Below are 19,019 nucleotides of genomic sequence, written 5' to 3'. Positions count from 1 at the left end.
AGATGTTATCTGGGTGGCAGAATATGTTGCTCTGAAACCTGTATATTTTTCAGCACTTATGATGCCTTCACAGGTGTGCAAGTCACCCATGCCATGTACACTAATGCACCCCCATACCGTCACAGACTCTGGCTTTTCCACTGTGCGCTGATGACAAGCCGGATGGTCCCTCTTCTCTTTAGCCTGGAGAGCGTGGCGTCCATGATTCCCCATAATAATAAAACATTTGGATTTGTCAGACCAGAAGACAGTTTTCCACTTCACATCAGTCCATATAAAATGAGCTTGGGCCCAGAGAAGGCGGCGGTGCTACTGGATGTTGTTTATGTATGGTTTCTTTTTTGCATAGTAATTTTATTTTGCATTTTTGGATGCAGCGACTGTGTTCACAGGCGATCGTTTTTGTAAGTGTTCCTGAGCCCATGCAGTGATGTCCACTACAGAATCTTGTCTGTTTTTAATTTATTCCCACCTGAGGGCCCGAAGATCACGGCCTTCCAATATAGTTTTTTGTCCTTGTCCCCTGCATATAGAGATCTGAATATTTTAAGGGTATTGTGTATCGTAGATGATGAGTGATTCCAAACTCTTGGCAGTTATATGTTGTGATACGTTATTCTTGAATTGTGGCACTATTTGCTTGTGCGGTCTTTCATTGTTTGGTGAACCCCTCTCCATCCTCACTTCTAACAGGCCCATCCTCTCTGGAATTATCTTTTAATACCCAATCATGTTACTAAACTGGTGCCAATTCATCTAATTTGTGGTGATATTCCACTAGGTTAAATTGTGAAGCATTACACAATGTTGTCAGTTTTATGATACCTTTGTCCCAGCTTTTTGGAAATGGGTTACTGACATCAAATGTATTTTCTTAAACAAAAGCATTTCATCATTTGATATATTGTCTGGTAGTATTTTCTATTGAATATAGGGTTTAAATTCTTTACATTTCACACAGGGTCCTAACTTATCTGGAAGCAGGGTTGTCATAGGAATGTAGTTTTATGGACCAATAAATCGAAGTTTGACAATTTTGTCTCAAACAGGAAAATGGATGTGAGTGTGTGAACGAAAAGATATTGGGGGAATGCTCAGTCAAGCATGGTGAAGGAAATGTAATGGTATGGGGGTGCTTTGGTGCTGGAAAAGTTGGAGATTTATACAGAGTGCAAGGAACCCTAAACAAGGAAGACTATCATTCCATTCTCCAATCCCATGCCATCCCTTGTGTTCAGAAATGAATAAGGGCCAAGTTCTTAATGCAGCAGGATAATTATCCTAAGCATACTTCTAAGTTATGCAAAAACTACTTGGGAACAAAGCAGTCCTCAGGAATACTGACCGTGATGGACTGGCCGGCACAGTCCTCTGATCTAAACCCCATTAAGCTATTCTGGAATCAGCTAGACTTCAAGGTGTGTGAGAAGTGCCCGAAAAGCCAACCACATCTATGGCAAGTGCTACAGGAAGTGTGTGATTAAATGTCACCTGAGTATTTGGACCAACTGGCAGCTAGAATGCCAAGGATCTGCAAAGCTGTGATTGCTGCATGTGGTGGATTTTTCTGATGGGAGCTCTTTTGAAGTTATTTAATTCTTAAGTTCTAAACATTTAGTTTCAATTTGTCATAGTACATTTTTCACATTATTAATGTCCTGACTATACATTGGGGTCAGTTGAATACCACTTTGGTGAAAAAACTACCAATTTATTTATATATGAGCAAAGTCTTTGCATTATTACATACTTTTGGCTCCCAGTGTATATTTATTTTATTTATTTTATCAACATGTCTATTCACTGCTGCTCACAAGTGGAATGCTGGCTTAACCTCTCCCATTAGGAGCCATGGAGAGTGTCGCCTGTCCTTTGGCTGAACTCTTTATACACTGCAAAGAATAATAATAAAGGCGCTCTTAATCATCACAGTATAATACCAAGTCACTTACATTTCCGGAATATCAATCTTAACAGTTAAGAAGCATAAGTGACTGCGAATCAATGTCAGCTGTTTTGGTGCAGATTAAGGTGACAACAGGTGCACTGGAGAGGCAACGGCAAGACAAACTCCAAAAAGGGAATGGTTTTGCAGGATATGGCCACAGATAATTGCTCTCCTTATCCTTCCTGACTGATTCTTCTCTAGTTTTGCTAGTGTTATTTTCACTTCTAGTAGCATGAGGCGGTGCCTGCAGCCCATTCAGGTTGCACAGGTAATCCAGTTGATCCAGGATGGCACATCATACGTGGAGGAGATACCAGGAGATGGGCCGTTACACAAGGAGAGTTGGACAGGGCCATAGAAGGGCATCAACCCAGCACCAGGACTAGTATCTGCTCCTTTGTGCAAGGGGGAACAGGAGGGGCACTTCCAAAGCCCTACAAAATTATCTCCAGTGTGCTACTGGTGTGCATGTTTCTGACCAAACTGTGGAATGATGCATTTTTTATTGCTTGGAAAAGCTTTGTAATCCTTCCCAAATTCATGGGCATCAAAATTATTTATTCTGAAGGTGTCTTTTTTTAAACTTTTTACCACACACCAATAAGACCAAACCAGGCCACGTGTCTAATCTTTATGGAAGGCTGGACACTCCCAAGTTACTCCAATGATTATTTTCCTGGTTCTAATTTTAGTTATTTTGTGTGATAGTTATTGTAGGGATGTGCTAAATTTCTGTTAGGAAATTGAGTTTAATTGCATAAAGTAAATAGTCTTACTTGAATGTGGTTTGAATTTGTCTCTAATATCCATGTGTCCCAATATGTAAGAAAAAAGACTCTAAGGGGATGTTTTTCACATGACTGTATAATATTGGAAACATTTAGACAAGGTCACCTTACTGAGCTGAACATGATGTATCATCTAAATAGAAAGTCCACTTAAGATGTGTAATTATATGTGCATGATGAAATTAGGGTTACATTTCTTTGTATCCTACGTTAACCTGTTCTTAGTCAGTCCCACTACCAACATTTTGTGTATGTCAATTACTTTTCATACCTTTCACTTTAATTATTATTGCCAATGGCCAGTGGCATAAGTCATACAGTTCATGGATGATATTTGTAGTGGAGGTAAACTTAATAAAAACGTTACTCAGTTTAACACAAGGCTTAATGGTGTCTAGCAAAATATTCAAACTGCATGATGTTACTGTGTGACATAATTATATAATGTCTCGAGGCTATACCGACACCCAGCAAATGTATTGCTCTGTGGTGTAGTGGTTAAAAACAGCCTCTCATGTGGGAGACCCGGGTTTGGTAACTTTTTATTCCGGCCGGCTGCACTATGCTTGCCTGGTTTCTTATTGGCTAATTAAACAATCCATTTTATAAAGTTATGCACCCCCCAGTTGAAACACATTGTGACCTAATGAATCCGGGCCTGCTGTCTTTGTCTTCCAGGGGGCTGGTACGTCTACCAACAGAGGAATGAAGTGCACAACAACTGTGGAATCGAGATCTACTACCAAACTGACATGCAGACCACCCATGACAACATGCTGTTGGAGCTCTTCTGCCAGATCATCTCTGAGCCCTGCTTCAACACTCTCCGCACCAAGGAACAGCTGGGTATGGCCACTCGCGTGCAGACAGACCTGCCCACGTTTCCCCGATTGGTTGGGTATAAAACGTACCATCCGTTCTCAAACTCACTTGAACGCCAACCCTGCAGTGGAAAACTAGCATTTGCATTTGGTTACATGGGTTCCAGAATGTTCCGAAAACAATTTTCACTCTTCACGCTCCTCAGGGTACATTGTGTTCAGTGGGCCACGCCGCGCTAATGGAGTCCAAGGTCTGCGCTTCATCATCCAGTCAGAGAAGGCCCCACATTACCTGGAGAGCCGTGTGGAGGCCTTCCTGAAGGCCATGGAGAGGTCTGTGGAGGAGATGAGCGACGAGGCCTTCCAGAAACACATTCAGGCTTTGGCTATCCGCCGCCTGGACAAGCCCAAGAAGCTGGCGGCCGAGTGCGCCAAGTACTGGGGCGAGATCATCTCCCAGCAGTACAACTTTGACAGAGGTGAGTGGGAACAGATTGGCAGCCATGTTACCTGCGTCCCTGTATGTCATGTCAGAACTGAAAACCAGAATGACACAAAACGTGTTAGTTCTTTCTTTCAAAAAGCAGCTGTATATAAACCATTGCTTTGTCTAGCTTGGATAATAAACAGTTTGAGTCCGGAGAAACAAAATAATTGTTTGTTTTCCAGCAGTATGTTTGTGTTCCTCAAAACGTTTAATTTGCCTCATGTTTTATTCACTTGACACAAACAGTTATGCTAATGAGTGTAGTGAAATTGATGTAGCCCAGACACACCCCTCTTTTCATTTATCTGAGCTGGTGACCTAATAGCTTTTCCAACGTGAAGGCAGTTTCTCACTTTGGCTCAAGTCTGCTGCAGACGCGGAGATTGTCCGCTGATATGCCAAAGAAGTTTGCACTGGGAAAACGAAGCACATGTTTCCTTTTGCGCGCATTTCATAACGCCAGCTGCACTAATATTCAGCTTGCAAAAAGCATAGGGCAAACCAAAAACACATCCTGATACCCAAAGCTTGGTCTGGTGCCGGTCTGGGTTGAATTTCAACCTGTCAAAATGACTGCATCTGTAGTTCTTGTCAAAAGGAAATACATTGGGCTACACAATTCGCTGCGTTTTGTTATTAGGCTGATTTTAAATTGTTCATACAGCCTGTAATTATTACTCTGTTGGCTATAGGTGTATTTCTCTTTTCAAACATTATTTAGCTGTGAAGATGCAATAGGAAATGTTTTGCTCTCCATTAAAACCTGTTATAAGTTTTATACTTTATTTTATTGGATGAACGTCTTGGCTAACATCTTAAAACTATCACATGGAACTAATAGCATTTTAATTAGTTCATGATCATATTTAGCCTACAAGATTATTACATTTCTGAAATGTGCGGGGAAATGGAATGCTGCTGGTCACATAGTCGGGCGACCCATATTCCTAACCTAATAGATGCCCTGACACACACACACACCCTGATCTTTTACCTGGGCTGGGGGCACAAGCTTTTAAAAATGTTAACTTCTGTGTAGTTGATAAAGTTAATGTCGACTAATTGGATATATTATCGATTCTCATTATGAATACATTTATATCAACTGCTGGAAGGCTTTGTTATATGAATAGGGTTTTTGGGCAAGCTATGAAATGAAGACTTTTGCTGCGTCTGATTTGCCTGCCGCACAAATTAGCATTGATTAGTGCCTTGGAATAATATGCATCTGCAGTGCACCAGCAAGAAGCAATCTCCTGAGTGCTATTATGGATTGCATTGGGTCTGATTTGCTGGTAATCTGCCGTAAAGCCCACTAGGATCCAGAGAGCTAGACATGGACAGCTGATTGGACTAATGTTGTCACTGTTAGAAGGCAGAAGGACACAAGGGGACTGAGGGTTAGCAACAAAACCAATGTCGCGATAGGAAATGGGACAGCTGTTCAGCTCGGTCAGTGTGGCTGACAACGCCACAGGTCTGTCCAGTAGTCCTTACAGAAACTTGTTCATAAAAAGATGAGGAATTCTTTCATTTATTTGCTGCCGTGTTTATGTAGCGGTATAACATGCGAACGTTACGCACTGACTTTTTTTCGTTCCACTGGCCACGACCTGGATTTATCTATACATTTCCCCTTTTGTATTGGTCAAAGCCAAGGTGGTATCTCAAATCAGCCACTTTTAGTGCTAAGTGTTTCCTGTTGTTTTCCAGATAACATTGAAGTGGCCTATCTGAAGACAATGACTAAAGATAGCATCATGCAGTTCTACCGGGTGAGGAGTTCTTCATTTTCCATCTTTTCCCTCTGGAGTTCAACACCACACACACACACAACCTGTTTTAATTCTATTCTGCTATCTATCCCCACTCCTGTTTTGTCAGTCATCCCTTGTTAGCGTCATTCCGAGTCTTTACCATAAGTGTTGCCCTGCTAAGCAAAAAGGAAACATCTGCTCATAGGAAACATACATTTTAGGCAGATGATTGGTGATGGGTGGGTATATACAATATCAGGAATTTTATTTTTAATATTGACCCTGACGTCTGATATGAACTTTGACACCTAAATAACAGGTACTGACTTATTACTTGGCACGATATGTAACAAATGATGAGGCAAAACCAAAGCAAATAACAGCATTTGCCATTTACCTTTGTAAGTTGAGTATACTTTGAATTTATTCTATTGAGAAAGGAGCAGTGCTTTTACCAGCATTGTAACTGAGTTGAAACTACATCCCTTCTGTGTTTTCCACAAACAGACAAGTTGAAGTAACATGGAGATGTAAGTTAGTTGGGTTGGTGGAGTGATATGGTCCCAAGGTTAAAGGCAGTAACTGCAGAAAAGGTAGGAAGAAATCAAGCTAAAAGAAAGTTCAACAATTTTCCTGGTTCACTGTAACCTTTTGCAATTACTGTTAGTGGTCTCCCCCTACAAAACAATACAAGATGCAGGAAAACATGATGCAGGAAACGTGTCCACATTAAGCAAGCATGTATTTAATATAATATCTAATGTACATTATCACATTTCTGACCAAATTAGCAGTTCTTCTCTTTTCACTTGGCCGTGCAACGTGGATGCAGGTGTTTTTTTTCCCCTCCCTTCCCTTTACGGACCTTTTTATTTATCTCTGCCCCGGCATCCTGGGCCTATTCATAGCTTCAGAGGTGACACTAACACGGTGTACTGACAGAATATCAACAACCTCCGTGAGGCTGGGGCCTCATCACCAGGCCTGTTTCAAGAGGATAAGGTGGCCAAGGATACCGAGGCAATGAAAAGGCTTCCCTTATCTCAGCCTGAGCAGAAGAAACAGGACCCCATGCAGAATAGTTCTAATGCTGTGTCGTTAGTAAGGCTGTGTAAAAAAGAAAACGTGCAATATTCTATCATTTGATTTCAATAAATATCATGTTATTCACCTGGATTGGGAATATCCTGTAAGTCAGTGCTGATGTTTTAGCCTATTTAAAGAACACTCAGATATGTTGAGTGCAATGCAGTTGGATAGTGCGCTACATTGCTTTCAGGTAGTGCTATTGAATTGCAAACAAATAGGAAACAGTAGGAGAGCATTTTCACAAACTAATCCGCCGCCTTCACACATTAGAAAACTGAGCTAGTTTATATATTATTAATAAAGTTACCTACCAAATAATTATAGTTATTTTGAGTATTCAAACTCATGCCTAAACGATACATAGCAATGCTCTTCTTTCTGTCAAGGACGTAAGCCTAAAGAAACCAAATTGTTAATTGTCATTTTATTTACGTCATGAACAGAACCAAAACCTAAGCATATAAAAGAAAACGCTGATGAAATTATGCTGTTGTAGATTATCTGTAAACTATGCTCGGGAAAAAAGGAACATCAAGGCAGAACTGAACTCAAAAACTGCTGCCAGGTCTCTTCATTTTCCAGGACAAAGCACTAGCCCCTCATTTGCACACTCCAACTGCTATGTTCTCCCCACTTCTCTCTCAAGAAAAACATGCAGGAAAATAATGTTGAACATTTAAGAATGCTGACCAAATAGTACCAAACTGTTTATTAAACAAATGCGATAATATCCTCCATCCTCAATCCATATTTCTAAACTTCCGTGCATTTATTTTCATTGAAACATCATTGACGATTAATTTAGATTTTCAAAAACTTGTGCTGGTCAGTGTTTAATTTATTGATTTATTTATTGTTGTGTCCTTTAAAGCTTTAGGTCACTTCACACATTTTGTGCTTAGCCTATTAAAATAAATGTATTCTGGGGAGAAGGACCGCAAGTAGTAATTAAAGCATGCATTGTATTGTGAATGTACCTTTTTAATCTTACTTGAAATAACTTGTTGATAACCCCTTCTCCCTTTAAAAGTATTACCTCCCAATTGCTAAGCACAGCTGGTGCCTGAAACACTGCCACCTCATCCACTTTTTACCAACATATGTTATGCACGGCAAACAGTTAATTCATTTGCAAAGATATGGTTGCTCTTTTACCCAATTTCTTTTTCTATTTCTCCAAAATGACTGTCAGGTTGCTGGCATTGTAACTGGAAACGGCTGATTTTCAATGGGATATCTACATAGGCGTACAGAGGCCCGTTATCAGCAACCATCAGTCCTGTGTTCCAATGTGACATTGTTTGCTAATCTGTGTATATCATTTCAGAAGATTATGTGATCATTAGAAAACTCTTTTGCCATTGTTAGCACAGCTGAAAACCGCTGATTTAAAGAAGCAATAAAACAGGCCTTTAGAACATTAGCATTTGTGGATTCGATTACCAGCTCAAAATGGCCAGAAACAAATCACTTTATTTTGAAACTTGTCAGTCTATTCTTGTTCTGAGAAATTAAGGCTGTTCCATGTGAGAATTTGCCAAGAAACTGAAGATCTCTTACAGCGCTGTGTACTACTCCCTTCACAGAACAGCACAAACTGGCTCTTACCAGAATAGAAAGAGGAGTGGGAGGCCGTGGTGCACAACTGAGCAAGAGGACAAAAACATTAGAGGGTCTAGTTTGAGAAACTGACACCTCACAGGTCCTCAACTGGCAGCTTCATTAAATAGTACCCGCAAACACCAGTCTCAATGTCAACAGTGTTAGTAATATGGCTGGACTCTTCTCTCTGCTTGTGTCTCCAGGATTTGTTGGCAGTGGAGGCACCCAAGAGGCACAAGGTGTCTGTGCATGTCCTGTCTAGGGAGATGGACTCGTGTAAGTACCGTAGTAATGATACGTTTTTGGCCTGGAGAATGCATTCAGTTGGGTTTGTGTAAATTTTTTGATTGGACTGGTTTTAACATTTGGGTTGGAATGTCTCCATCCTTTGTTTTAGGCCCAGTTGTGGGAGAGTTTCCTGCCCAGAATGATGTGAACCTGGCCCCTGCACCGTCCCTGCCACAGGTAATGCAGCCATTGTTTTAAAATTGGGTGATTTCACTGATATTATGCATTTTAGGTTTCGGCAACCAAAATATTAATTTCACCTACTTTTAATGTTACAAAGACAACGTCACAACATTTTTAACTTCATAAAAGACCAAATAACACTGATAATTGATCATTTTCACACAAACCCTTGACCGTGGGAATAAAAATGTGTTCAGTGCAGCAGAAAGGGTATTTTATCTGCAAGCTTCACAAAAAAATCACATTCCAGCCTTTGTGCTCCGTTTTCAAACACAAAACTCCTGAAAATAGCCAAAAGATTATAACCAGCTCACTTGCTTTTACATTTAAAAAAAAATGTAATTGATTAGATAATTAGTTAATTGTTTAAAAGTATTTTAATAAGGAATAGTTTCAGCATTTTAAAACAAAGATTCAGTGTTTTGAGTATAGCGAAACCATGTAACCGATTTTGTTACACTCAAACAAAGAACAGGGTTGACCGTAGGGAAATGAACCAAGAAAATTGACAAACATTACTTATGTGGGTTACAGTTTAGTTCACGGAGCCCAAATGTTTAATGAAACTGTGCTTGGAACTTCACTTTCATTAGCCTGTAATAAATCTCATCCTTTTCTGTTTACAGCCTACGTTGGTGCAGGATATGACAGAGTTCAAGAGGAGCCTGCCACTCTTCCCTCTGGCCAAGCCCCACATCAATTTCATGGCTGCCAAACTGTGAGAGGAGCAGGGCAGCCCTGGCCTCAGAGCAGCACTGTGGGCACTGCTGGGGACCCTGCTATGTCCCTCCACGCTTCAGGTGAATGGAGTCAGGACACCCGTCGTCTGATTGAGCCTGCATGTTTGTTTCTGTGTGTGTCTGTGTGTTTGGTAGCCTTGAGAGGCCACTAGTGGTGCTTGGAAATGTGTGATTCACCCAACTTAGCTGTGGTTCTCATCATAGCTCGGTGTTCTAGCAGAAATCGCACATATAAAACCTTAATTTTAGTCTGGAGAAACCCCACCGACACACATTCCCAAGTTCTGTAGAAACCGATTCTAGAGGAATAGTACTGACTCAAAGAACCACTAGGCCAGAACTCTGACACTTGATAATAGAAGTGTTTTTATTATTCAGCCTAGCCACAAGGACATGCTGCTGCATTGAGAAGCTGTTGGTTAGCGACGATGGTCATGTGACGCTGTTAAGGCGTGAGAGGTTAGCTCTGCAAGCTCCTCGTTTCATTTTAAACACGTTGGAGACAAACTCCAGTGGGGTGAGGCATCAGCACAGTGACAACTTGCGTCACAATCAAAAAAGACGTGTTGAAATAATGCCTAAACACATTTTGTCACAACAGAAAGGTCTAAAATAGTATTAGCCTTATGGAAATTGTTTTAATCCATGATGTACAGGTTTTGAGATCTGAGTTTTCTTTTTATTTAAACTAGTAAAATGTCAGGGCTCTGAGGAGCTGTTTTAAAACTATTCATTTGGTGGAGATGAGTGTTCATGAAGATTTTAAAGGAGTGCTTTCTACAGGGTTGTATTATTATCCGAGCATCACTCAGGGTACCTCAATCTTTGATTTCTGATTTTTATTTGATACTGTAGAAAAATAAACGTATTTTAAATGTATGTCATTTATGGTAATTACTTGTTTGGAGTCATAAATAAGTCACTTTATAGGTTTCCTTGTTTTTTAATCTGAATATGTTAAACAAGCGATTTCTTGTTCTGGCCCTTCCCCTATCCTCCCCATTAGAGACCTAGCATGTGCCTTTAAAAGGGGGTGATAGTCGGTCAGTCTCCAGCAGTGAAGATGTTTTCATGAGCTGGAGCAGTAAAGACAAAACTGTCTTCATAGCTTGAACAGTATGCTGGATACACAGCAGTCAGTAGGACTTTTCTAGAATGTCTAATGGGCTAAACACATTGTCTTGTTTCTTCTCAGTACGCCCTTTAAAGAAATGTGGTTTTGTCTGGTGGTTTAGAGACCTATTAAGGCTAGGTGTAGTCAGTCCTGTGTTTCTCCATATGCACTTCACACTAAGCAATAAACTCTGGAGAACCAGAACAGAGATTTTAGAACTTTTAATTTACATTCAGGGTGAATGCTGATTCTCTGGTCCTTGTGCTTATCCAGCCTAAATGGACTCACTGACGCTGAGAAGTAGAACTGTCATTTGGGCCTGGATCAAACTCACATCAGTGCAATGTCACTGTCTGCACAATGGCCTGTATTCAGTCTGTAATGCTGAAGTTTAGCTTCAATTCCATTTAAAGGAAATGAGCCCATGTTAACTGAAGCCAGATCCACGGGTAAGAAAACATTATATGGCGCAGGATCTAACATGCTGTGGCAAGTCAAACCACCACTGGAACCATCCACTTGGATAGCAAATGTCAGCCTCATCTGATCTCCCATTTGTTTTTGGGCCTTCAGATTAACGTTTTACCAACGTTTTAATATAGCCCTTTCCACTTTTAGTTCCCTTGATTTTCACTGGTTTGGGTTCAGTGCTTAAAAGTTGATACTGCACAATGGCCATTGTTTCTTTAGTAGGATAGCATGGTCTCCGGCAACCCATTGTTGTCATTGCTTGGTAATGTACTGAGGGGAATGATTTGTCTCAATAGTTGTAATTAATCAGTATGGACTCAAACATCAGAAGGGCTGGATGTGAGTTTACTTCAACTGGGATATACATGTGACAAGCTGAAGAAAAAGATGTCAAACTGCAAGTTCTATTGAAAACTAGACAGATTATATTCAACTGTTCAGATAGGAGCTTTAAAACTGTCAGGGGGTTTAAAAAAATAGCTAATTTGTGATTAATTTTTCATTAATAGTACTGCAAAAAAGTGTTGGGAGTTTTTCTGTGTTTAATAAATGATTATACTAGAACAAATAGTTGTGTATTTCTTGCAAGATAACTGTCAGCCAACACAGGATGTTTTGCAGAAATGGCTACCTCAGTTAGCACACTGATCCTACTGTACACTAAAATATGTAGATTGAAAGTGTGTGTATTCATTCAAGTAGTTTTATAGCTAGCCCCTTGTTCATGGAATTTGGACTGGATATTCAACTCAACACTTCAACCACTTCAAAATTTGAAAAAATACATTTATTCACAATAGAACAAACTATTTAAATGCTGAAGTTATGTCTGTACAGTACCACTAAGATGTCACTAATTTGGCATAATGTGTTACAATTAAAGTAATAGCGGAGCTGACTTATTGGAGTATATCAGGCTACTAGGCACAGCTAAGAGATACTGTATATGCACAATGTGGTTGGTGTATTGCATGCCCTTCTCACACAAGTCATGTTATACTGGTTCTATAGCCCTACATATCAGTGGCTCTCATACATAACCTCTCCTCAGGGATTTACCATTCTATCCAGTTGATTTATTTTAGAACTAGCGGACCCGATTCATCTGCTCGCATCGGTGATACCAAATGGTGAAAGCCTGGGGGTTTAAGTTTGGGAACCACTGCTACTGCACTGAGATCTAGAATGAGTTAGGTAACGGCCTTGAGAAATTCTATAAGAAACAGAGCAGTTTTAACTAGTGATGGTCAATCAAGGCTTCATTACTGGTTTTCTAGCAGCAGGATATTATGCTAGTAGCGCTAACTCAGATTTATTTCAAAACAATGGCAAAATAGTCTGTACATTGTTTAATTTCTGTTCCAATGTTATTCTTGTCTGTTATATTTCACAGACTTGATCTATATTGCCTAAATGTTGTGATAAAGTTAATCTGAGTGCTGCCAACAATATCCTGCTGCTGAAGTAACGCTAATGAAGCCTTGAATGGCCATCACTAGTGTAAACAAGGAAATATCAGTGGGAGAATATTGGACGTGGCTTAAAAGATGGGTCACGACAATATTCACCTGATGGCGTGGGAAACCTTTTGTGGTCATTTAAAAGGCAATGCTGTGTCAGAAGTAGATCAGCTCCACCCCTCAGGCACATGACATTCTCCTTCATCTAACTACTGGTCATCAGGGCACTGACTGTTAAAGTGTATGAGGTGAGTGTGAAAGTGTGATGTAGGCCTAAAAGGTAAAGACACTATACATCCTCACAATGAAACATTGCTACAAGACCCTCAGCGGATACAGTAATTTTAGAATACATTAAGTATGCACAGATAATCATTTTATATAATGAGGTTTGTGCTGTGCTTCTAAATGGATCAATGACAGCAAACATTATCAACGGTCACTAGACTGGAGATAATGACCAATGGAGAAATTAGTACAAGGATCCTCATTAAAATTATCATCCAATTGTGATGGATGTTCTATTCACCTCATAAAACACAAAATAAGGAAAAACATCTCCCATCGGCAAACACATTCAGTGAAATGAAAAATCAACAATATAAAACTATTTATTTTTTTTATAAAATCTTCCTGTGTAAATAGTGTCCCAGGTTTGTCTTTGAACACACAAGCACTGGTTATGCAATTTAAAAGAAAAACCACACAGCTGTCACAAAACAAGTCACGTTCCAGGGTCCTGTGTGCAAAACGCATGAATACTTGTGTCCAGATAAGTGTTCTTGTCTCATTTCCCTTCTAATGCATTCAAATGAAATGGCAACATCCATACAAAGAAGACCTCACAGAGAGCAAAAAAAGCTGAGGGGAGACCAGGCTGTTTGGAGGGGTAGAATAGGTAGGGGGCGCCATTGATCCCTGTGCCGCTCAGTCTGTCTGACGGCGTTCCTGTTTAGAGGTCCCATCTATTTCTCCCTCCCCCGGGTGTCCGTGTCTGTCTGTGCAGCTCCACCTCAAGCCTCTTCGACCTCAGGGAAGTTGAGGATTTTACGGTGGGCTTGTCTCTGGTACTGCTGCTGTTTGAAATACACCTTGAACGCCCCCTTGACGGCCACAAACGCGATTCCGCCCTGCAGACGGAACACAGTAAGCATGTAGTCGTGGAGCAGATCAACAGCGTGGGTCACTGTTCCGTCTTGCCTCTCAACATGCTACACTATATGGTCCCTGGGGGAAATCTAAACTGCTAATAGCGCACTATATCCTGCCATAGGAAAGGTCAGGTACACCTCTCCATGTCTCATAACTGAACAGGTGAAGTCAGGGGTCTTGAACAGCGGAAGAACAGGTCATATGACCACTGATTCCCTGGCTGTCAGTGCACTGTTGATGCATGTGTGGGTGTCTAAAATCGTGAGTGCTGTATCTTCTTTTTTTTTAATAGTTTTCTGGACTGAGAAATACCTACCAGCTATCATAGTTACCTTAAAATGGCCAGCAGGAGCTGGTACAACACAGCCATTAAAATGCATGCTGAGATCACTTAATACCCACCAAGATGGTCCTCTGCAGGTTGGAGTTGACACTGCTGAACATCAGCTTGCCCACGATGGTGGCGATGGTGGGGAAAACCAGGGCGCCGCACAGGATCCTGGTGGCCGACACGTGGTCCGCCAGGGGGCTGGCCTCTGCTGGAATACGAGGCACCGGGCACCCAATCCCTGAGGGAGAGAGAGCAAGGGGGCGGGGTCAGCGAGACAGGAGGTGCATTGCAGGTGTTGATGTTTTACCTTCAGGTGTTACACAATGCACGATATATAGCATGCTCCGTCCGGATTCTCCACGCATCAATCGCTCTCAATGACAAGCTTTTTACTTTACAGATCCATCTGTGGTCACATTTCCAAATACCCATGTTAGCAGATACATTTCACCGTTATTAATCGCAAAGAAGAGTACTGGGCATAAATGTCCATAAGCGGGCAAAGTAACCACACCATTACAACATCTTTTAACGTGTCAAGCCTCCCCATACAATTTGGCACAACATCCTAATCATGCTGCGGACAGTTTGAGGCCCTCCATTCTTAGCTCCGTTCTGACCTGGGAAGATGCTGTTTAAGATCTGCAGCTTGTTGGAGTACTTCCTCCAGAGGCGCAGCACGTAGTCCTCCCAGCGGATCATCTTGCCCAGGATCAGCATGACTGGGATGGTGGGTAGGCCGATGAGCAGGAACAGGGGGTCGGCCCGTTCCATCACGTCCAGACCCTCCTTATGGCCCACCACCTGGGCGGGGGGCAGGATGGGAGCACAGTGGTCAGCAGGGACGAAGAAGGGAGGGTTTTGGACATTTCTGACCTGGCCATCAGTAGGATGATTGCGTTGAGTGTTCTCACCTGCATGACGGTGACGGCCCCGTACGTGACGGCCGTCCAGTAGATGGAGCCCACCATGATGCCAGCGGCGGCAAAGGGACAGGCCTTGGAGATGAGCCGGTCGGCGAGGTCCAGCACATACACCACCGGGCCTGGAGGACACAGGCACCGTTACAAACCCCTGGCATCATGGAAATCCTCTCAACCCCCCTCCCTTACCCTGGAAAACCTCTCAACCTCTGTCGGAAACCTCTCTCACAGTCGAAAACATCAATCACACGTCTGTTGTTCAGTAACCCATGTTTCCTGTTCACTATCCCTTATACTTAACCTCAATAACATTTATGCCTAAACTTAAACCTAGCCCTAACTCCTAAAACCTTAACATAAATATTAAAGTCATCAAATCTCCTACTATGCCCATTTGCTAATTTTAAACGTTTTAAGACTTGAGAAGCATTATTTAAGGTACTTCTGGTCCTCACACACACTGGTTCGTTTTCATTAGAGCATACAATAGAAAATCCTGCAACACAACTCTGTTTTAGAGCTGGTTTTCAATCAAAAGCCATTTTCTGTGAACCCCCCCCCACCCCCCACCCGTTTCTGCAGTTTGGAAGTGTCTCTGTCCAGCAGGGGTCATAAGATGGCTGCTCTCCTGGAGGTGGAATGTGGAGTATAGCCTCCAATGTCCAGCTTACTCCAATGTCCAGCTTACTCCAATGTCCAGCTTACTCCAATGTCCAGCTTACTCCAATGTCCAGCTTATTCCAATGTCCAGCTTACTCCAATGTCCAGCTTACTCCAATGTCCAGCTTACTCCAATGTCCAGCTTACTCCAATGGACCCTGCCAGGTGTCCTCACTAATCAGTGTAGCCATGCTTAAAGTACAATGAGGAAAAGTGATGTCTTCAGCAACGGAGCATAAACACAAAATAAGCTAAATGCAACAAATATAACCCCACATACACACCTGTTCAAGAGGATGGTAAATTCAGCAGCATAAAATAGAAAATGTTACGCAAACACACAGACCCTTGTGCGACATACCTAATGTAGAATAAGGAAGATCACTTTAGCTAGACGGAAATGCTCAAAAGAATTAGCTACCTTTAGCATTCCTGTACCAAAAGCATACAGTACTGCGTTTGACCGGGAGTCATTTGTGCTGGAATGTGTAGTGACAGAGGCTCTGGCAGAGGAACAGATTTTCATCAACGTCCTAAAGGACTTAAGTCGTTTTTGATGATTGCTAGCAACGTGACTAGAGCTGTGGTCTCTTAACCATTCCAGGAATATAATCCCTCTCTTTAGATACCACACCATACCTGAGTCAAAGACCAAGGCCAGTCACCCTGTCATACATAATACCTCCAGTCTCAGCCCCTGTTAGGAAATAGTCATGTGATAAAATACTAATGGCATCAATCTTCCCTTTTTCTTCCTCCTTGTCCTCCTCATCTCACATTCCTGAGACCTCAGGGGGAATCATGCAATATTTACTGGAACAATAGGCAACCTGCCTCCCCATACAATTTGGCCCAAACTATTAATACCAGCAGCAGCAGACCAGCGGAGAACACTGAAGTGAGAGAGGCAGGTCTCTGATGTGGACTGTCCAAACCGAGTGCCAAGCTGAGCTCTCCATTTCGTAAGACCTCCATCATTAGGTGGGGTTCCTTTCCATTACAAGTCAGGACATCAATCCATCGTGCAGCTTTTTTTTTTATAAAAGAAACTGTCAAAACAATCGTTTTTGGCTATATTGCGCAACAGCAGTTGTTTGACATTGAACGTGGCCTGTGCTCTTGGAAGTCAACATGGCTGATTACGTGGGACAAGTCACCGTGGCACTACTTGAGGGTGTTGCCATGGCACCTGTAGCTGCAGAACAGAGCCCTCCCCGTCCTGGTGGATTTAGACCACTATTCTTATCATACTCAAGAGATGCAGGCTAGCATCATGTCCCCTAATTAAAACTAACTTTTTGCCTTGTTTTTGTGAAAACAGCAACTCAATAAAACATTTATTGAAAATAGCAAATATATAATTTAAAATGCAAAAGCTAAGTGGAAAATATGTTCACTTTCTTGAGAAGTTTCTGTTTTGGCGATAAGAGGTTGAGTCAGAGTGTGATGCAATGTCTGTAGTAGGGCTGTTGGTTTTTGGATTTGGAAGTCAGAACAGACACATGTGTCACTACCAAGGGAGTCCAGAGACCTACTAAGACATAATTAAACTCTGGCAAAGAGGCAAGAGAATACATCCCTTACAGAGTTGGGGAGTAACGGATTACAAGTACTCCGTTACATGTTACGTTACGAACTAAAATATTGTAATCGGATTACAGATACTTTTGGGGGGGGGGGGGAAATATTACTTTTGGATTACTTATGACAAGTTGCATGCTTGATTTTTTTAATTTAATGTTTTAAAAACATCGTTTTATGAACCAACAATTGAGCGCATGGTGGACGCGCATAACCAGTTTAGTGACTGAAGATGCGCTAGTTACATTTTTACAGAGTGTATATAAGATAATATTAGCCGACCCATTTAAATGTGATTTAGTTACCTACTCGAAGATTAGGCATCTATTGGTTAGATAGCTGTAACATGGGGCTGCCTTCAAGATAAAAGTTTATATAGAAATAATCACGATATTTGATGAGAAAAGGAGTGTCAGGAAGCACACTGCCGAAGGATGATGATTTGCATTTGACGCAACCACCTCAACTCCGTCCATACAGGTAGGCCATGTGATTCTGCTTGCTTTGCATCTCAGAATATTGTTTATTGGTTATCATTGGCAGCTAATGACATTGTCTTTAAGCTAAGAGTGCAGGCGTGTGATCACAGTTTATTTTTTTCCATTAGATTTTTAAAAAACTATCGCTGGTGGCCTGAATAATCACAGGTTATTTTCGCGTGGGTAAACCGCAGATGTTCACGATTGCAAACGTGCATTCGCGTGCCTGGTGTTTCTGCAACGTTTTGTCTATGTTTGTGGTTGTGGAGCAAAATGTCAGATTACTGCAGATTTAGTGTATATTCGAAAAGTTATGGATATCTTGATTTTTATATACCACAATGTCTTTTCTTCTTCTTCCGCTTCATCCGGGGCCGGGTCGCGGGGGCAGCAGTCTAAGCAGGGATGCCCAGACTTCCCTCTCCCCAGACACTTCCTCCAGCTCTTCCGGGGGGACACCGAGGCGTTCCCAGGCCAGCCGGGAGACATAGTCCCTCCAGCGTGTCCTAGGTCTTCCCCGGGGTCTCCTCCCGGTGGGACGGGACCGGAACACCTTCCCTGGAAGGCGTTCCGGAGGCATCCGAAACAGATGCCCAAGCCACCTCAGCTGACCCCTCTCGATGTGGAGGAGCAGCGGCTCTACTCCGAGCTCCTCCCGGGTGACCGAGCTTCTCACCCTATCTCTAAGGGAACGCCCAGCCACCCTGCGGAGAAAGCTAATTTCGGCCGCCTGTATCCGGGATCTTGTCCTTTCGGTCATGACCCAAAGCTCATGACCATAGGTGAGAGTAGGAACGTAGATTGACCGGTAAATCGAGAGCTTCGCCTTGCGGCTCAGCTCTTTCTTCACCACGACAGACCGATACATCGACCGCATTACTGCAGAAGCTGCACCGATCCGTCTGTCAATCTCCCGTTCCATCCTTCCCTCACTCGTGAACAAGACCCCTAGATACTTAAACTCCTCCACTTGAGGCAGGCACTCTCCACCAACCTGAAGTGAGCAAGCCACCCTTTTCCGACTGAGGACCATGGCCTCAGATTTGGAGGTACTGATTCTCATCCCCACCGCTTCACACTCGGCTGCAAACCGTCCCAGCGCATGCTGAAGGTCCTGGTTTGAAGAGGCCAACACGACAACATCA

At 42.2% G+C, this 19,019-nt stretch overlaps 2 protein-coding genes across 6 annotated transcripts in view; one reads left to right on the top strand and one right to left on the bottom strand.

Annotated features, from left to right (window-relative positions):
* The window catches only part of ide (insulin-degrading enzyme), a 36,146-nt gene extending 25,495 nt beyond the window's left edge, over positions 1 to 10,651 (top strand). For all 5 annotated transcript variants that reach the window (XM_010863866.5, XM_010863864.5, XM_013132139.4 and 2 more), the window contains exons 20-25: positions 3,415 to 3,582; positions 3,764 to 4,036; positions 5,758 to 5,819; positions 8,696 to 8,768; positions 8,890 to 8,957; positions 9,590 to 10,651. In XM_010863866.5, coding sequence (XP_010862168.1) covers positions 3,415 to 3,582; positions 3,764 to 4,036; positions 5,758 to 5,819; positions 8,696 to 8,768; positions 8,890 to 8,957; positions 9,590 to 9,685 — 740 coding nt within the window. In that variant the 3' untranslated portion in view covers positions 9,686 to 10,651. The remainder of the gene's footprint in view (positions 1 to 3,414; positions 3,583 to 3,763; positions 4,037 to 5,757; positions 5,820 to 8,695; positions 8,769 to 8,889; positions 8,958 to 9,589) is intronic.
* A 2,591-nt stretch (positions 10,652 to 13,242) lies between these two features.
* march5 (membrane-associated ring finger (C3HC4) 5) overlaps positions 13,243 to 19,019 on the bottom strand; it is a 38,898-nt gene continuing 33,121 nt past the window's right edge. The window contains exons 3-6 of the mRNA XM_010863867.5: positions 15,146 to 15,276; positions 14,852 to 15,035; positions 14,303 to 14,469; positions 13,243 to 13,878 (exon numbers count right to left, since the gene is read on the bottom strand). Of these exons, the coding sequence (XP_010862169.1) occupies positions 13,762 to 13,878; positions 14,303 to 14,469; positions 14,852 to 15,035; positions 15,146 to 15,276 (599 nt within the window). The 3' untranslated portion in view covers positions 13,243 to 13,761. The remainder of the gene's footprint in view (positions 13,879 to 14,302; positions 14,470 to 14,851; positions 15,036 to 15,145; positions 15,277 to 19,019) is intronic.

Source organism: Esox lucius, chromosome 6 (genome assembly GCF_011004845.1).
Source record: "Esox lucius isolate fEsoLuc1 chromosome 6, fEsoLuc1.pri, whole genome shotgun sequence".
Lineage (NCBI taxonomy): Eukaryota > Metazoa > Chordata > Actinopteri > Esociformes > Esocidae > Esox > Esox lucius.
This window is presented reverse-complemented; position numbering and strand designations above follow the sequence as displayed.